The following is a 13934-nucleotide window of genomic DNA, read 5'->3' as shown; positions in this document are numbered from 1 at the left end:
GATCTACTCTGTGGTTGGGCCCTAATTAATACCTTTGAAATGAAATTAGTGAAATAAAACACTGTCCTTATGAGGCCAATGACAACGTGTTGGAAAACAGGCTTGCACTGCAAAAGTAGAAGAGGACAGAGGACAAGCAGCCTTGAGTAGCCCCTCCCCTGAACACAGTGTCATCACTCACTCACTCACTCACTCACTCACTCACTCACTCAGACAGTCACATCCACACCCGTGTGTAGGGCTTTATCTGAGCTGACTAAGATCCATTTACTGAAACCATGTCAAGCTACACAAATTCTTACTTCTCTGAATCTATAATGGCAACATTTATTATGTAAACTAAAGTGCACCATCTATATCTAGCACAGCAGATGGCATCCTTTTAGAGACTAAGCAGAATAACACAACTCCTACCCAGCAGCCCTGATACATCAAAGTTAACCCATTTATGGAGAAACAGGGAGAGTGGGAGCTACAGAGCAACATGTTAATAAGTGAACTTTGACTTCAGTCTCAACGTGAGTCTGTTTGTATTCCTGTGTTTATCTCTCAAAGACAATCAATATTTTCCCATCAACCAATAAGGAAATACTGATAGGGATAATAGAATGATTTAATCATCAATGTATCAATAATCATAAAATGTTATCAGTTGTTTACACAGCGTGGGGCTGCAGCCCAACGCTTCAAGTCCGTGTCTGCAGCTGGATCACACAGATACACAATAAACTGCCTTGTAGTCTGGAAAATATCTTAGCACAATCAGGTGCAGGATTAACATGTTATACAGTCATGCTTCAACGCTCTTATAATATCCTGTATAGTATAAAACAATGATAGAAGCCATTTCTCCTGGATTATTTCTACTTTTACTGGTATGCTTATGAATACATTTTGCTGCTCATACTAATGCACTTTTACTTAATTAAATTTTTTGACATGTATCACTGTGGATGATGGAAGAACACTCCCTTATTTCATGATGAAGAAGAAATCTATAATAACACATCCTCTAACATAAACTTAACCATCACAATTTAAACAAGTGGGTTTATCTTGTGACACAGTTACAGTTTTGTTAGGTTTAGGGAAATATCATGGTTTGGATTAAAATAAGTATGTTATGTTACATAAAGTGACATAAAATACTGTTATCATCCAGCCTAGTTACAATTCTTTGAAACTATTAACCTGGGATGAAAAAAATTATAAAAAAAAAACATAACAAGGTAGTTGTGTGGAAACTGTTTACATACCGTCAGGAGAAAGTTCAGAGATCCGGATCATATCACTTTATGTGCTTACTCTCATCAAACTTTAATCAAACTTGCCATCCACACGCCCACATGAACAGACTCAGTGTGGTTCCAGTGTGTATATAAAGAGCAGTGAGACCTCCTCGTCAGCATCATTCAGCTGATACCTGAACATCATCACCTCACATCTAACTGAAAGGTAAGACACCTGCTGCACTGCTTTTAATTCAGTGGAGCCCATGGCTGTGCTCTCCCTCCGTGTGTTTATTGGTGTTTTTTTCTTCTCCACACAGAACGATCAGTTGATAATCACCATGAAGACTGTCCTGGTCCTCTCCATACTTTTCTGTGCTTTATTTGCAGGTCAGGTTCAACACACACACACACACACACACACACACACACACACACACACAGGTAGAGTAACTTGTGCCCTAATGTTACTGACAGTGACGTGTTTGTTTTTTTCTGCAGCTCCAGCTGAAGACAAAGGGAAGGCTCCAGGTCAGTATTGAAGCTCTCAGCTTTAATAGACACAGGAAGTTACAGCAGGATGCTCAGAAGTCAAGTTCACTTGTTTTCTCACTTGTCTAGTTGTTTGTGGTTTGAAAGGAAGAAAAAATATATTCTTTTTTGACACATACTGATACTAATCATTGTGTATTTATCTACTCTTTCCGCTGTCTGAGGCTGTCCAAAGTGAAATTATCAATTATTAGCAGTGTGTTTTATTGAGTGAAACTGCTCTGTTGAAGGCAACATTCTCTCTTCCTTCTGTCTGCAGCTCGTTTTAATTTTTGTCCAAATGGCTGGTACAGACATGAATCTCGCTGCTTCCTGTTCAGCCAAGCCGCCATGTCATGGCACAGAGCTGAGGTACTGTGCCTATAACACATCTTTTCTGTGTTTGTGAGCAGATTAAAAATGATTAGCTGCTCCTGTCATCTCAAACATATGCCGTTAGGCTACTGGAAAATGTTTTATGCAAACAGTGACTGATTGACCATATCGATTATTTGTTTACCTGTTGCAGTCAGTCTGCCACCATTAGTCCATGAAAAGATGATCTTTTCACATCACAGCTCATGACAGTTTAGATGAAGAAAATGAAGAAATTCAATGAACAACTATTAAGCTGTTTCACCACAAAGATGCTATGATCCTCCTCTGTCTGACAGGAGTACTGCAACAGCCTGGGTGCCAACCTAGCCTCGGTTACCAACCCCAGAGAATACATCTTCCTCCAGCAGATAACACAGAATGCCCGTCAGAGCTTTGCATGGCTGGGAGGCTTCAAACTGCAGGTCTGGATTTTTCAAGACTTCCCACCTAGCTAGTCCAGATCAAGCCCAGGACCTGTTTCGATTGGGATCCAAACTTGGCCACACTGTCTTACAGTCATGCTCTTTGTCTCTTAGGGCCAGTGGATGTGGATTGACCGTGAGGGTTTCTATTACACCAACTGGTATAGCCAGTCCAGCTCCAGCAGCCACCTTTGCATTTTCTTATGCAGCAGCAGTAAGTCCATGTGATTTCTTTAGGCTGGCGAGCTACATTAGTGAACCTTTCTCTATTTTACCTGTTCTCTGATATAACTGTCATACAGGGAATCGAACATGAAAAAATCAATAGCTAATGAGTTAGTTCAGATACAACACACCATGTGGTTATTTGTGAAGATTCTACAGGACTCTTTGGAAGAGGGCACAGTGCAGCTGATTGCTGCTTTAGCGAGTGTCTTTGGAGTAATACCTCCAAAAACACTCGCTAGGCTGCTCATTCACAAAATGCTACAAAGATTAAAATAACATAGTTAAATAATGTTGGGACATTATGTTCAACATTGATATATACAGTTCTGGGATTTACATTAACTGTTTTTTCTTATAGCACTGGTGCTGCAGAGGTTAATAGTTTTGCAGCACAATCCACAAAATATCTATCATTGTTATGCAACTATAGTAACACCTTATCTGTCGGCTACACTCTAGAAAACATGTAAAATAAGATTTCACTGGTGGCCAGATGGTAAATCATCCACACTGTAAAACAGGACAGCTCCGTTTAGTTAAGTCCACTTACTTCCTCTCTTTAATACAAAGAGCTCTAACAAGTTTTGGATTTTGAACTCATCTACGTGAGTTTTAAAAAAGTAGAACTTACTGTTATTAATTGTGTTGACTATTTGAACATTTTATCAGGTCAGTATGTGTTGATTGAACTTGGGTTTCAAAGTTATCAGATGGGGGGGCGGGGCGTGGGGGAGAAGGCGGGAGTGGGCCAATGGGAGCTACAAAATGAATCTTTGGACTTTTGAGTTTAATTGTCTTCTTTAATTCATGGCAAGGCTGAAGCATGAACAGAATAATTTAAACACCGCAGATAAGTCATATATCATATCGAAATACAGACACTTTGTAGTAAATGATCAAGGACTACTTCTACACGCTGGAAGAGACTATACCTGACAACGGCCTAGAACCGCGAGTAACACAACGCGAAGGGACCGAAGTGACGAGTGGTGAACGTGTCGATGCAGATTTTTTTTACACGAGGCTGAGGAACAGCAGTGCCAGGTGAGTTTAATTATCTCTAATTAAGTCTTTTAAAATTAACCTCATGTGTAGTAACGTAATAACGTTAAATGTGTATGTTGTGCTTTTTTAATAGCCTGGAAAATGTGACTGCAACATTAGTTTTTATTTGAGCCCGACATGAGTTAGCTAGTTTGCTAGTTAGCCACCTAACGGTTGAGGCTGCGTGTTAGGGCTGTTGTTACTTCGTGCTTGTGCTTTGCTCACTCTTTGTATTTTATATTGACTAGTTACTACTCGCTGCGTGTGCATGTGGCGCATTTCTCCGGGCAGGTAGCAGAGTAGAGGCGGATTTTATGTTATGTTAGCTCCTGTAGTAGACTGAATTTAATATAGATTGATTTTAAAATAGACAAACTTCTCCGGAAAGGTATGAGGACCTTTTCAAACACCTTAAAACAGGTACGGACCACTCCCACGCCTGTCTTCTCGCTGTCCCACCGGTATGTTTTACACAGACAGATGGAGCTTGCAATTTGATGAATTAACTGAAAATGAACGTCATTTATAGATAAAAAAATATATAGTTTTAACTAACGTTAAGTGTCTGAGAACAGTTGAATTACTACTTTGGTTGACAGAGGAGAGGATCTGTGATGGCACAGGGCTGTTTACCAGTTTAAACCATTTAGTTGAACAGATTGTAAAATATATTTATTTTAATGTTTAGTCAGAGAGGTAGGAAAGGAAGGATAGGATATTAAATGCTTAACTAATCATTATCAACAGGTTGGAGATTTTAGAGCCTACTTAACTCATGTTGGCACTACTGATGAATTGAATAATAATATTGATTTGTGTTTTTGTTTTATTCAGTTTATAATGTAATATTCAACATCACAATTTACAGTGTTCAAAATTAACAGCAACACTACTTATAACAAACCCAAACTGAATATTTTAACCACCATAAAGGTTGTAATTCTTGCAGGGTTGTTGAATCATACTGCATAAGTGTTAGCTAAACGTAATCCAATAAACTAAATGTAATTGAAAATAACATTGAATATTGGTTTATAGTTGTTTTTGTTTTTTTGTAGTTAATAGATAACTGTTCTTAACCACTAGTTGTCTAAATAAATCTTATGTTAATTTAATTTTTAATTTTTCTGTTCACAGAATTCAAGCACGTCCAGTTCATGTGGAAATGTAAGTTTTGTGCCTTTTCCTCCAGTGGCCAAGGAAAAATAATACAGCATTATAAAGAGCATCATGGACATCACCGGAGGTGTTCAGGTCTTGTCTGCATTTATCAAGACTGTTTGAACACATTTTAAACCCAAACTGAACTTAAAAACCACTTGAAAGAACATTCAAAAGGTCATAAAATTGTGACCAAGTTATGCTGTGATTTGTGTACATTCTCAGAGCCTAGTAACATTATCAAGTATTGTGCCCATCTGAAGACTCATTTGAGGAACAGGGAAACAGTTAAATGTCCGTTTGCAGGTTGCTCTTTCAAGTCCAATGTACTGTCAACATTTACTTCTCATAGAAGTCGCTATCATAGGTTGTCCACCTTAAACAGTTTAAGACCAGAGCTTTTTGTACACCATGCACTTACAAATGCTGTGCTAGAAGAGGATTCTGTTTCTGGGACTGAGGCATCAACTTCATATGATTCAGTACCAGAGGGTGTACCTCCTCTTGAAAATGGAGAGGCAATTAAACGTCAGTTGGCATCTTTATTTATCCGTATGCAAACAATTCTGCATGTTTCAAATTCTGCAGTACAGGAAGTAATTGATGAGTTATTTGACATTGGAGACTTTGCTTATAAAAATATTAAAACAATTATCGAGAAAGTTTTGGAGGAAAATAACTGTGCAGCTGATGCCTCTGTTGTAACATCATTGTCTGATGAAATACAATCGTTGAACCCACTCAAATTTCTTTCAAGAGCAGGGCCTTTGGGCACAGAACGTAAAAGGCAGTCATTTTACAGAAAGATTTTTACAGTGATTGAACCGGTTGAATATGTGCTAAATCCACAAGAAAAAAATCATTCATTTGTTTATGTTCCTATTTTAGATTTGTTAAGTAAGTTGTTGGAAAGAAGTGAGATTCTAGATACATTACAGAGATCCAATGGACAGGAAGGTCATTACTGCTCATTTCAAGATGGTGAATACTTTAAAGAAAACAAACTTTTTGCTGAAGAATTAGGCATAGCTCTTGGCTTATACATTGATGATTTTGAAATCTGTAATCCATTGGGAACTTCAAAAAAGAAACATAAGTTGTGTGGTATATATTGGGTGATAGCTAACTTACCCATAAGACTTAGATCAACATTATCATCAATTTATCTAGCTGCATTGTGCAAAACTGTGCATATAAAACAATATGGTTACAGCAAAGTTTTGGAGCCTCTGATTAGAGACCTTCAGCATTTAGAGACGACTGGTGTATTTGTGAAAAGACTTGGGTCTTGTGTCAAAGGTACTGTTTTGTATGTGTCTGCCGATAACTTAGGTGCACACTCCCTTGCTGGATACCAAGAGTCTTTCAACGTGGAGAAATTTTGCAGATTTTGTTTGGCTAACCTTAAAGATATTCAGCATCATGATGTCAGAAGTGGGGCATTTACTTTGAGAACACCAGAACTGTTTGATGAAGCCATTAATGTGCTTAACACAACTAATGCCTCGTGTGTTCATGGTTTGAAGAGAGAATGTCCTTTAAGCAGACTTGCCCACTTTCATCCTGCAAAAGGTTTTCCACCTGATTTTCTGCACGATGTATTTGAGGGAATTGTACCTGTGGAACTATGCATATGTCTTTCAGATCTTATTGCTAAAAAGTATTTCACATTGAATGATCGTAATGATAGAATAGCTTCATTTCCTTTTCAGTTTTCTGACAAAACTAACAGGCCTCAGACAATACAAACAAACTTTTCAAAAAAAGGAACAATTGGTGGCAACGGACACGAGAACTGGGCACTTCTGAGATTTCTTCCACTTTTGATTGGCCATCATGTTCCAGAGAGTGAAAAGACTTGGTCTGTGGTCCTTGAACTGAAAGACATTGTGGAGGTGTTATCAAGCCCCTCATTCACAACAGAAACCCTGTGCTACCTACAAGCCAAAATTTCTGACCACAGACGGTTGCTCTTAGAAGTATTTCCTGGTACTAAATTACACCCTAAACATCATTATCTTGAACATTATCCTGTTCTGATTCAGAAATTTGGTCCATTAATTGAGTTCTGGACAATACGATTTGAGGCAAAACATTCTTTTTTTAAAAGAGTGGTTCACAATACTGGCAATTTCAAAAATATTCTGCACACGTTGGCCACAAGACATCAACTGATGTTGTCATATTACGTGGAGATGCCAACTATTTTCAAGCCAAGCATTGAGACTGGACGAGTATCTGTTGTGTCTGTGGGCATTCTAGATGCTGCAATCAGAGAGGCTGTATGGAATAAGTTTGAAGGTCTGGACTCTGTTTCACTCACCTCCATTGCTTACTTGAATGGGACAAAATATTCTAAAGGCATGGTACTCTCAGTTGGACAGACGTGTGGACTGCCAGATTTTGGGAGAGTATTGGAGATCTGTGTAGTGGATGGTTACATATCATTCATTATGGAACTATTCACAGCGACCTTCCAGGAGCATCTCAGGTGTTACCAGCTCGCCAGAAGAGATCCTGCAACAATTGTGGTCATTGATCCGGACCGTCTGAATGACTACATTCCCCTTGCTGCATACCCTGTTGAAGAAAAGCTGCTCGTCACTCCAAGGACATTCATGTTACATTAAGGTAATATTTGATTGGGTTGGTTTGTCATAAATTTAAACAAACTCTTAATCTTTGGACAACATAACGGGATATAAACTGCACTTTTAAGGTTAGATGACACTATTTGCTATATAACGATGTTGTGTAGAAATGGCTACCTGATCTCTGAATTCACTCTCCCTATCTGTTGTAATCTCTCTGCTGTTTTAACTCCATTCACAGCTTCTTTTAGATTTATGTTATTTACTGTTTAATGAAGCGTTTTCTTGTTTGTTCACTGTGTTTCAGTTCTTGGTATCTCATCAATGATGCTTCTCAGAGTCATCGTCTCACCTCAGGAAATAAGACGTGTCACCCTACAGGAGGTTCCCCCATCAGTTGATGAGCTATGTGTAGTTCTGGGCAACACTCTGGGCCTCCGTGGGAAGTTACTTTTACAGTTTGAAGATCCAGACTTTGGGAATGAGCTCTGCAATTTGACAGACATCAAGGACCTACCAACTGAACGAGCCACACTGAAAGTTCTGTTCACGTTTTCTGAACCAGTTTCTGACTCAACATTAGATACTGCAAGCCTTAGTTCCCAGAATAGTGCAAGCCCCGAGCCCCCTAGTAGTGGTGATTCTTCAGAATGGCCTGATCCCTTTGTTATTCCAGATTTCTCCCATGACATTGAGTTTCAGCTGAGGGTAGCAAATGATGCCTATGCCAAGGATGGAGCTGTGATGGTCATCTCAAAGAGTGTGAAGAGTGAAATACTGGACAGACTGGCTGATAGCATAACCAGAATCACTTGCTATCCAAGTAAAGACAATTTAGAAAGCGTAGCCAAAGCTCTTGTTGCAAAGCATCCTTGTCTCAGGGAGCCGGGTTCAGGTAAAGGATGGTACTGCTGGAGATTCAGCCTGATATTCAAGATGGGCAATTACCGTCAGAGGATGATGGCAGCTGGATGCCCTGAAGTTCTTGTAAATAAAAGAAAAAGAAAGGGAAACACCAAGCCAGTCAAGAAGGCAAAAAAGGGAGAGATCCACTACTTACCAGAGCCACCTGATGGACAAACTACTGTTAAATCAGAGAAGGATCGTGAGACCATGCTTTTGGAAGTGCAGAAGAGAGAGCCAGATTTGCACCTGCTCGATTAATTGATGACTGCAACATTCTCCCAGCGAAGACAAGAGATCATTGGTGACGAGCCACTCATTTCTGCAGTCAAGGACAGATGGCCTGCATTGTTTAGTGAGAGACAGGTAATTCTTTGCCAACTGAGTACAGCATAGAAATCCTATATTTTGTTGTTTTAGGTAGTCAAACTATGCACTATATGTTGCAATCATATTTGTGTTTTTGTGTGTCCCTTAGAGCTCTATGCTGCTCTTATTTTTCCCTCACTCATTGCCCTTTTCTCTGCTGTTTTATTATTGGTTTCAGCTCAGTGCTGAGTTCAGTAGAATCGTCACCAAAGACCTGCTGGAGTCATTCCTGGATGGACTTGATGCCTTGGTGCCAGGTGTTCTACAGATGGCTTGGGTATCTTATTCACAAACTCTTGTCTTGTTCTTGTAGGACACGAACCAAAACAAAAGAACAGCTGTCCTACTTGGTCTTCCATGCTACCTTGCAGAAGATTCCTCTGACATAATCAGGATGTGTGATGTAAGACACCGTATTTACACATTTTATATTACATTGTTTTGTTTTAACATTTTTTATTTTCATAAGTGGTAAGGGGTAATTTTTTACAAATAAAATAGTAAATGAGTGAAAAATTGATGAAATGTGCCCTTAATTTAAATTGAAAATGTAATGAAACCTAAAATGCAGTAACTTAACCAATATGTAATAAAATATCCAGACTTGTATTGTATATTGTTTTTAAATAATGTAATGTTAACTTATCACATTAGGCTACTCTTTAAAATAGCTTAGTATGTAGTATAGTATATCAGAGAAGGGTTTGCTGGGATGATAAAGTAGTAGGCTACATCCTAGATTTATTTTTTTTTGATCACATGTTATGTGCTAGTTCAGAGGTGTGTCCCGGAGTTTCTGTCCATGGGCATGTAGCTGTATGATGCATAGTCTATTATAATCATTCTTTCATTTCAAATGCAATGTATATAACATTGAATTCTTATTCATACTTAAAATCAGAATATACTACATTTTTGAGAAATAGAGAACATTCAGTACATTTTCTCTCAGTTTAGCTCCTCCTAGTGGCCAAAATTACTGTTGGTTTGTTTTATTATTTGGGCTTAACAATGAACATTCAGAAAGGCAATGACAACACTCACTCAATTAATGTCAAAGACATTTGTAGCCTTTCTCTATTAGCCTAGCAGTGATGTTTAAGTCAGTCAGTTAAGATGTGTGTTTTTGTCTTTGTTTTCAGGCTCATGGTGAAACCCTTGACGTGCTAATGAGCGGGATGCAAGTTGGACTGTTGATTGGACACGAAGGCCCTCTGCATGATGCATTTCCATTGGATGTTTTCAACGTGGCTCTGGTAGTAGAGGAGAAGGTCATCCTCCATGACCTCAGAGATGTGCCCACAGGCTTTGCCATGTTACTGGGTGCAATCTACTGCCTAAACCTCGAGTACCCACGTAATATGAAGTATTCTTTTGAGTTCCTTCAGAGGGTTGTCATGAACATTAAACCGGACCAATGTTCAGCCAGAATCCATGGACTCAGAAATAAACTGCTTAGATATCGCATGTAAACAAAGACATGCACTTGTCAAGCAACTACTAGGAGGCAGCAGTTATTTGGGAAGATTGCCTTGTTCTTTACACTAGCATACAGGTTTTCATTGGCTTAGTTTGTTCAGCACAAGTCAGGAATGCGTGACAAATGTGTCACTTGTGAAGTTGAAAAATCTGAAATCGTTGAAAAATCTAAAATAGTTTAAATGTGCAAAACATTTTGAGGTATAATGAAAAAAACTTTTGTTTCGAATTGTGGTTAAAGAATCTTTTCGACGTGGATGTTGATGTTTTGTAAAGCTCTGCGTATACCACATTTTTCCTCTGTACAACTTCGCCATACTTATTCTCTCATTCACAGTTTTAAAATTGTGTTCAATTAACACAAATGTAAGTGAGGATAAGTAAGTAAGTATTTATAATGTACACCATTGTTTTTGTTCATATGACTATATGGACCGGTTATCTTAGTTTTTGCCTCTTATGACACCTGCCCATCTGTCCCCCTTTCCCCAACACTCTCGGTTGTCAACCTCAGTGAGGTCTGTTTTGATGCCAAGACATGTTTAAGATGTATCAATGTTCCACATTGTTCATATTCATATTGAGATTTTATGATTATCTGTTTACTATCTCACATACCTCACTGTTCAACCCCACCTCACCTTCTTTCTTTCTACGAGTCCACCCTCTGTCTGCCTGTCCTGTCTGTCTGCAAGTCCACTGTCTGTCTGTCCTGTCTTTCTGCAAGTCCACCTTCTGTCTGTCTGTCTGTCTGCAAGTCCACCCTCTGTCTGTCTGTCCTGTCTGTCTGCAAGTCCAGCCTCTGTCTGTCTGTCCTGTCTGTCTGCAAGTCCACCCTCTGTCTGTCTGCAAGTCCACCCTCTGTCTGTCTGTCCTGTCTTTCTGCAAGTCCACCTTCTGTCTGTCTGCAAGTCCTCTGTCTGTCCTGTCTGTCTGCAAGTCCACTGTCTGTCTGTCCTGTCTGTCTGCAAGTCCACCTTCTGTCTGTCTGTCTGCAAGTCCACTGTCTGTCTGTCTGCAAGTCCACCCTCTGTCTGTCTGTCTGTCCTGTCTTTCTGCAAGTCCACTGTCTGTCTGTCTGCAAGTCCACCCTCTGTCTGTCTGTCCTGTCTGTCTGCAAGTCCACCCTCTGTCTGTCTGTCCTGTCTTTCTGCAAGTCCACCTTCTGTCTGTCTGCAAGTCCACTGTCTGTCTGTCTGCAAGTCCACCCTCTGTCTGTCTGTCTGTCCTGTCTTTCTGCAAGTCCACTGTCTGTCTGTCTGCAAGTCCACCCTCTGTCTGTCTGTCCTGTCTGTCTGCAAGTCCACCTTCTGTCTGTCTGTCTGCAAGTCCATTGTCTGTCTGTCCTGTCTGTCTGCAAGTCCACCCTCTGTCTGTCTGCAAGTCCACCCTCTGTCTGTCTGTCTGTCCTGTCTTTCTGCAAGTCCACTGTCTGTCTGTCTGCAAGTCCTCTGTCTGTCATGTCTGTCTGCAAGTCCACTGTCTGTCCTGTCTTTCTGCAAGTCCACCTTCTGTCTGTCTGCAAGTCCTCTGTCTGTCTGTCTGTCTGTCCTGTCTGTCTGCAAGTCCACTGTCTGTCTGTCCTGTCTGTCTGCAAGTCCACCTTCTGTCTGTCTGCCTGCAAGTCCACTGTCTGTCCTGTCTGTCTGCAAGTCCACCCTCTGTACATTACAGAGACATACATTGGGTATGGCATGTTAAAACCTTTTTAACTTCTGTTAAAGTTTATATAAATGTATTTATAAAATAAATGTTCTTTGACAAATGCAAGAATTCAGTGTGAAGCTCTGTCATTTACCATGCAAGTTGAAACAAATTTAGAATTTTAATCCTCTTAACTTTAAATGGGGAGTCGTATAAATACGGCTAAGTTAGTTTAACTCAGAACTGTGAGTTACAATAATAATTAAATAGCTGTTTGTTTTACTAGCTAAAGAATGTTATTGTATTGATAATGTTTAAAAAAATGTTGTTTTAACTCTCAGTATCAAGTTTAAACAAGATGTGATTAAAAGTTTTCATGCATCAATGATGTATAATTATATTTTGTTTCAACTAATGGTATCAAGTTAAGATTACAAGTGATTAAAAGTTAAGTCAACTTTGACAACTTAAAAAACAACATTGTGACAACTAGAACAGTGTAGTATAATCAACCTTTTGAACTTTATTTTCAGAGTTCAAACAAAGGTAATCTTAAGTTGAGTTAACTTGCAGTTTTAAGGCAGCAGGTGAACCTTCATTTGCAAGTTGAACTGACCTGAAATGTCTTACAGTGCATAGCACAGACTGTGTTATAGGCTACATCTGTATTTTACTGTACTGTGACTTATTGTGAAGGACTGAATAAATATGGAACCGGACCGGGTGTGTTGATAATGATGGTTGATAACAGTGATATTTATTTTGCCTACCAAGAAACATCCAAATTTTCCCCCAGAAAATCAGCAGCCCCCATTGTTTAACAGCGAAAAGATGAAAGTGACCGATCCATGAAAACGATAGCGATAGGCTAATTCACCAACATTAGCGTACTTTTGCCGTCTCTGGTAAACCCAAGGTTAGTGGCAAACAGAAAAGTCTTTAGTCTCGATTTAAAAAAAAGAGTTGAGAGTTGCAGCAGATCTGCAGTTTTCTGGGAGTTTGTTCCAAATATGTGCAGCATAAAAACTGAATGGTGCCGCTCCATGAAATTCGTTTCACGAATGGCCATTTATATTAGTAGTTAATGTGAAATTGTGAAAGAATGTTTGCCAATAGCCGGCCGATGTGGGATTCAGTGACGCTAATCTCATCTGTTCATGTTATTCAGTTCTGTTAGCTTCTTAGCTCAGCAGCTAGCGATAGCTCCTCTCCCCTGCTCTGTGTGTCAAATGTTTAGCTCCTCCTTGGCTCCTTTACTGATAATGTTGCATGTTAATGCAATGCAAGTAAGATATTACAGTAAACGTTATAGTGTATTATTGTGTTCACTTGAAAATGTATTTCATTCTACTGTTTTTTGTTCTCTTCTTTATTCACATTTCAGATGGTTGGAGTAACACCCCATGTAGCGCTACTTACCACTTTATCTGCTCCAAAAGCCCTTTCAGATGTTAACATACACACTAAACATCTGGATTCCTGGGACCGGTTAGCCGCTATATTCATTCTGAGCCAATCATGAATATTGTTTGGTGTTCTACTAAAATATCGTTTTCCATTGTGTGCTCTTCGATGTTTTAAACGATGCAATGTTAAATAACTTCTGAGTTAAAGTATTTCTGTTTGTAATTGTGACTGTCGCCTTTTTTGTTCATAATAAAAACTTGAAAGAATGGGACCATGTTTCATCTTCCTTCAGGGAACGTTGCCATAAATGTAAGGTTTTTGTGAAGCAGCTAATTTTTTTTTCATTTCCTGTGAAACTGGATGTTTACATTTTTATTTAGAGTTGTATTTAGTACTCACACAGAGTCCACAACAGTTGATGTCAGGCTGCCCCTCACATTAGACTTTTTAGTGTTCTTAAGATAAAATATCTTTTAACAGTTTTAAGTTTGTTTGTTTTGAAATCAGTTCTTTATCCTGCATGATCCAGGCTGCTGCACACTAGAGTT

At 39.2% G+C, this 13934-nt stretch overlaps 1 protein-coding gene across 1 annotated transcript; it reads left to right on the top strand.

The window, feature by feature from the left end:
• Window positions 1–1570: 1570 nt before the first annotated feature.
• LOC131970666 (ladderlectin-like) lies at window positions 1571–13434 on the top strand. Its single transcript, XM_059332098.1, has 6 exons — window positions 1571–1619; window positions 1731–1760; window positions 2041–2132; window positions 2435–2560; window positions 2675–2774; window positions 13364–13434. Exons 1-6 carry the CDS (start codon window positions 1571–1573, stop codon window positions 13432–13434), a joined length of 468 nt encoding a protein of 155 aa, XP_059188081.1.
• Window positions 13435–13934: the final 500 nt, after the last annotated feature.

Source organism: Centropristis striata, chromosome 4 (assembly GCF_030273125.1).
Source record: "Centropristis striata isolate RG_2023a ecotype Rhode Island chromosome 4, C.striata_1.0, whole genome shotgun sequence".
NCBI classification, from domain to species: domain Eukaryota; kingdom Metazoa; phylum Chordata; class Actinopteri; order Perciformes; family Serranidae; genus Centropristis; species Centropristis striata.
The sequence above is the reverse complement of the archived record's forward strand: the minus strand, read 5'-3'. Positions and strand labels throughout refer to the sequence as shown.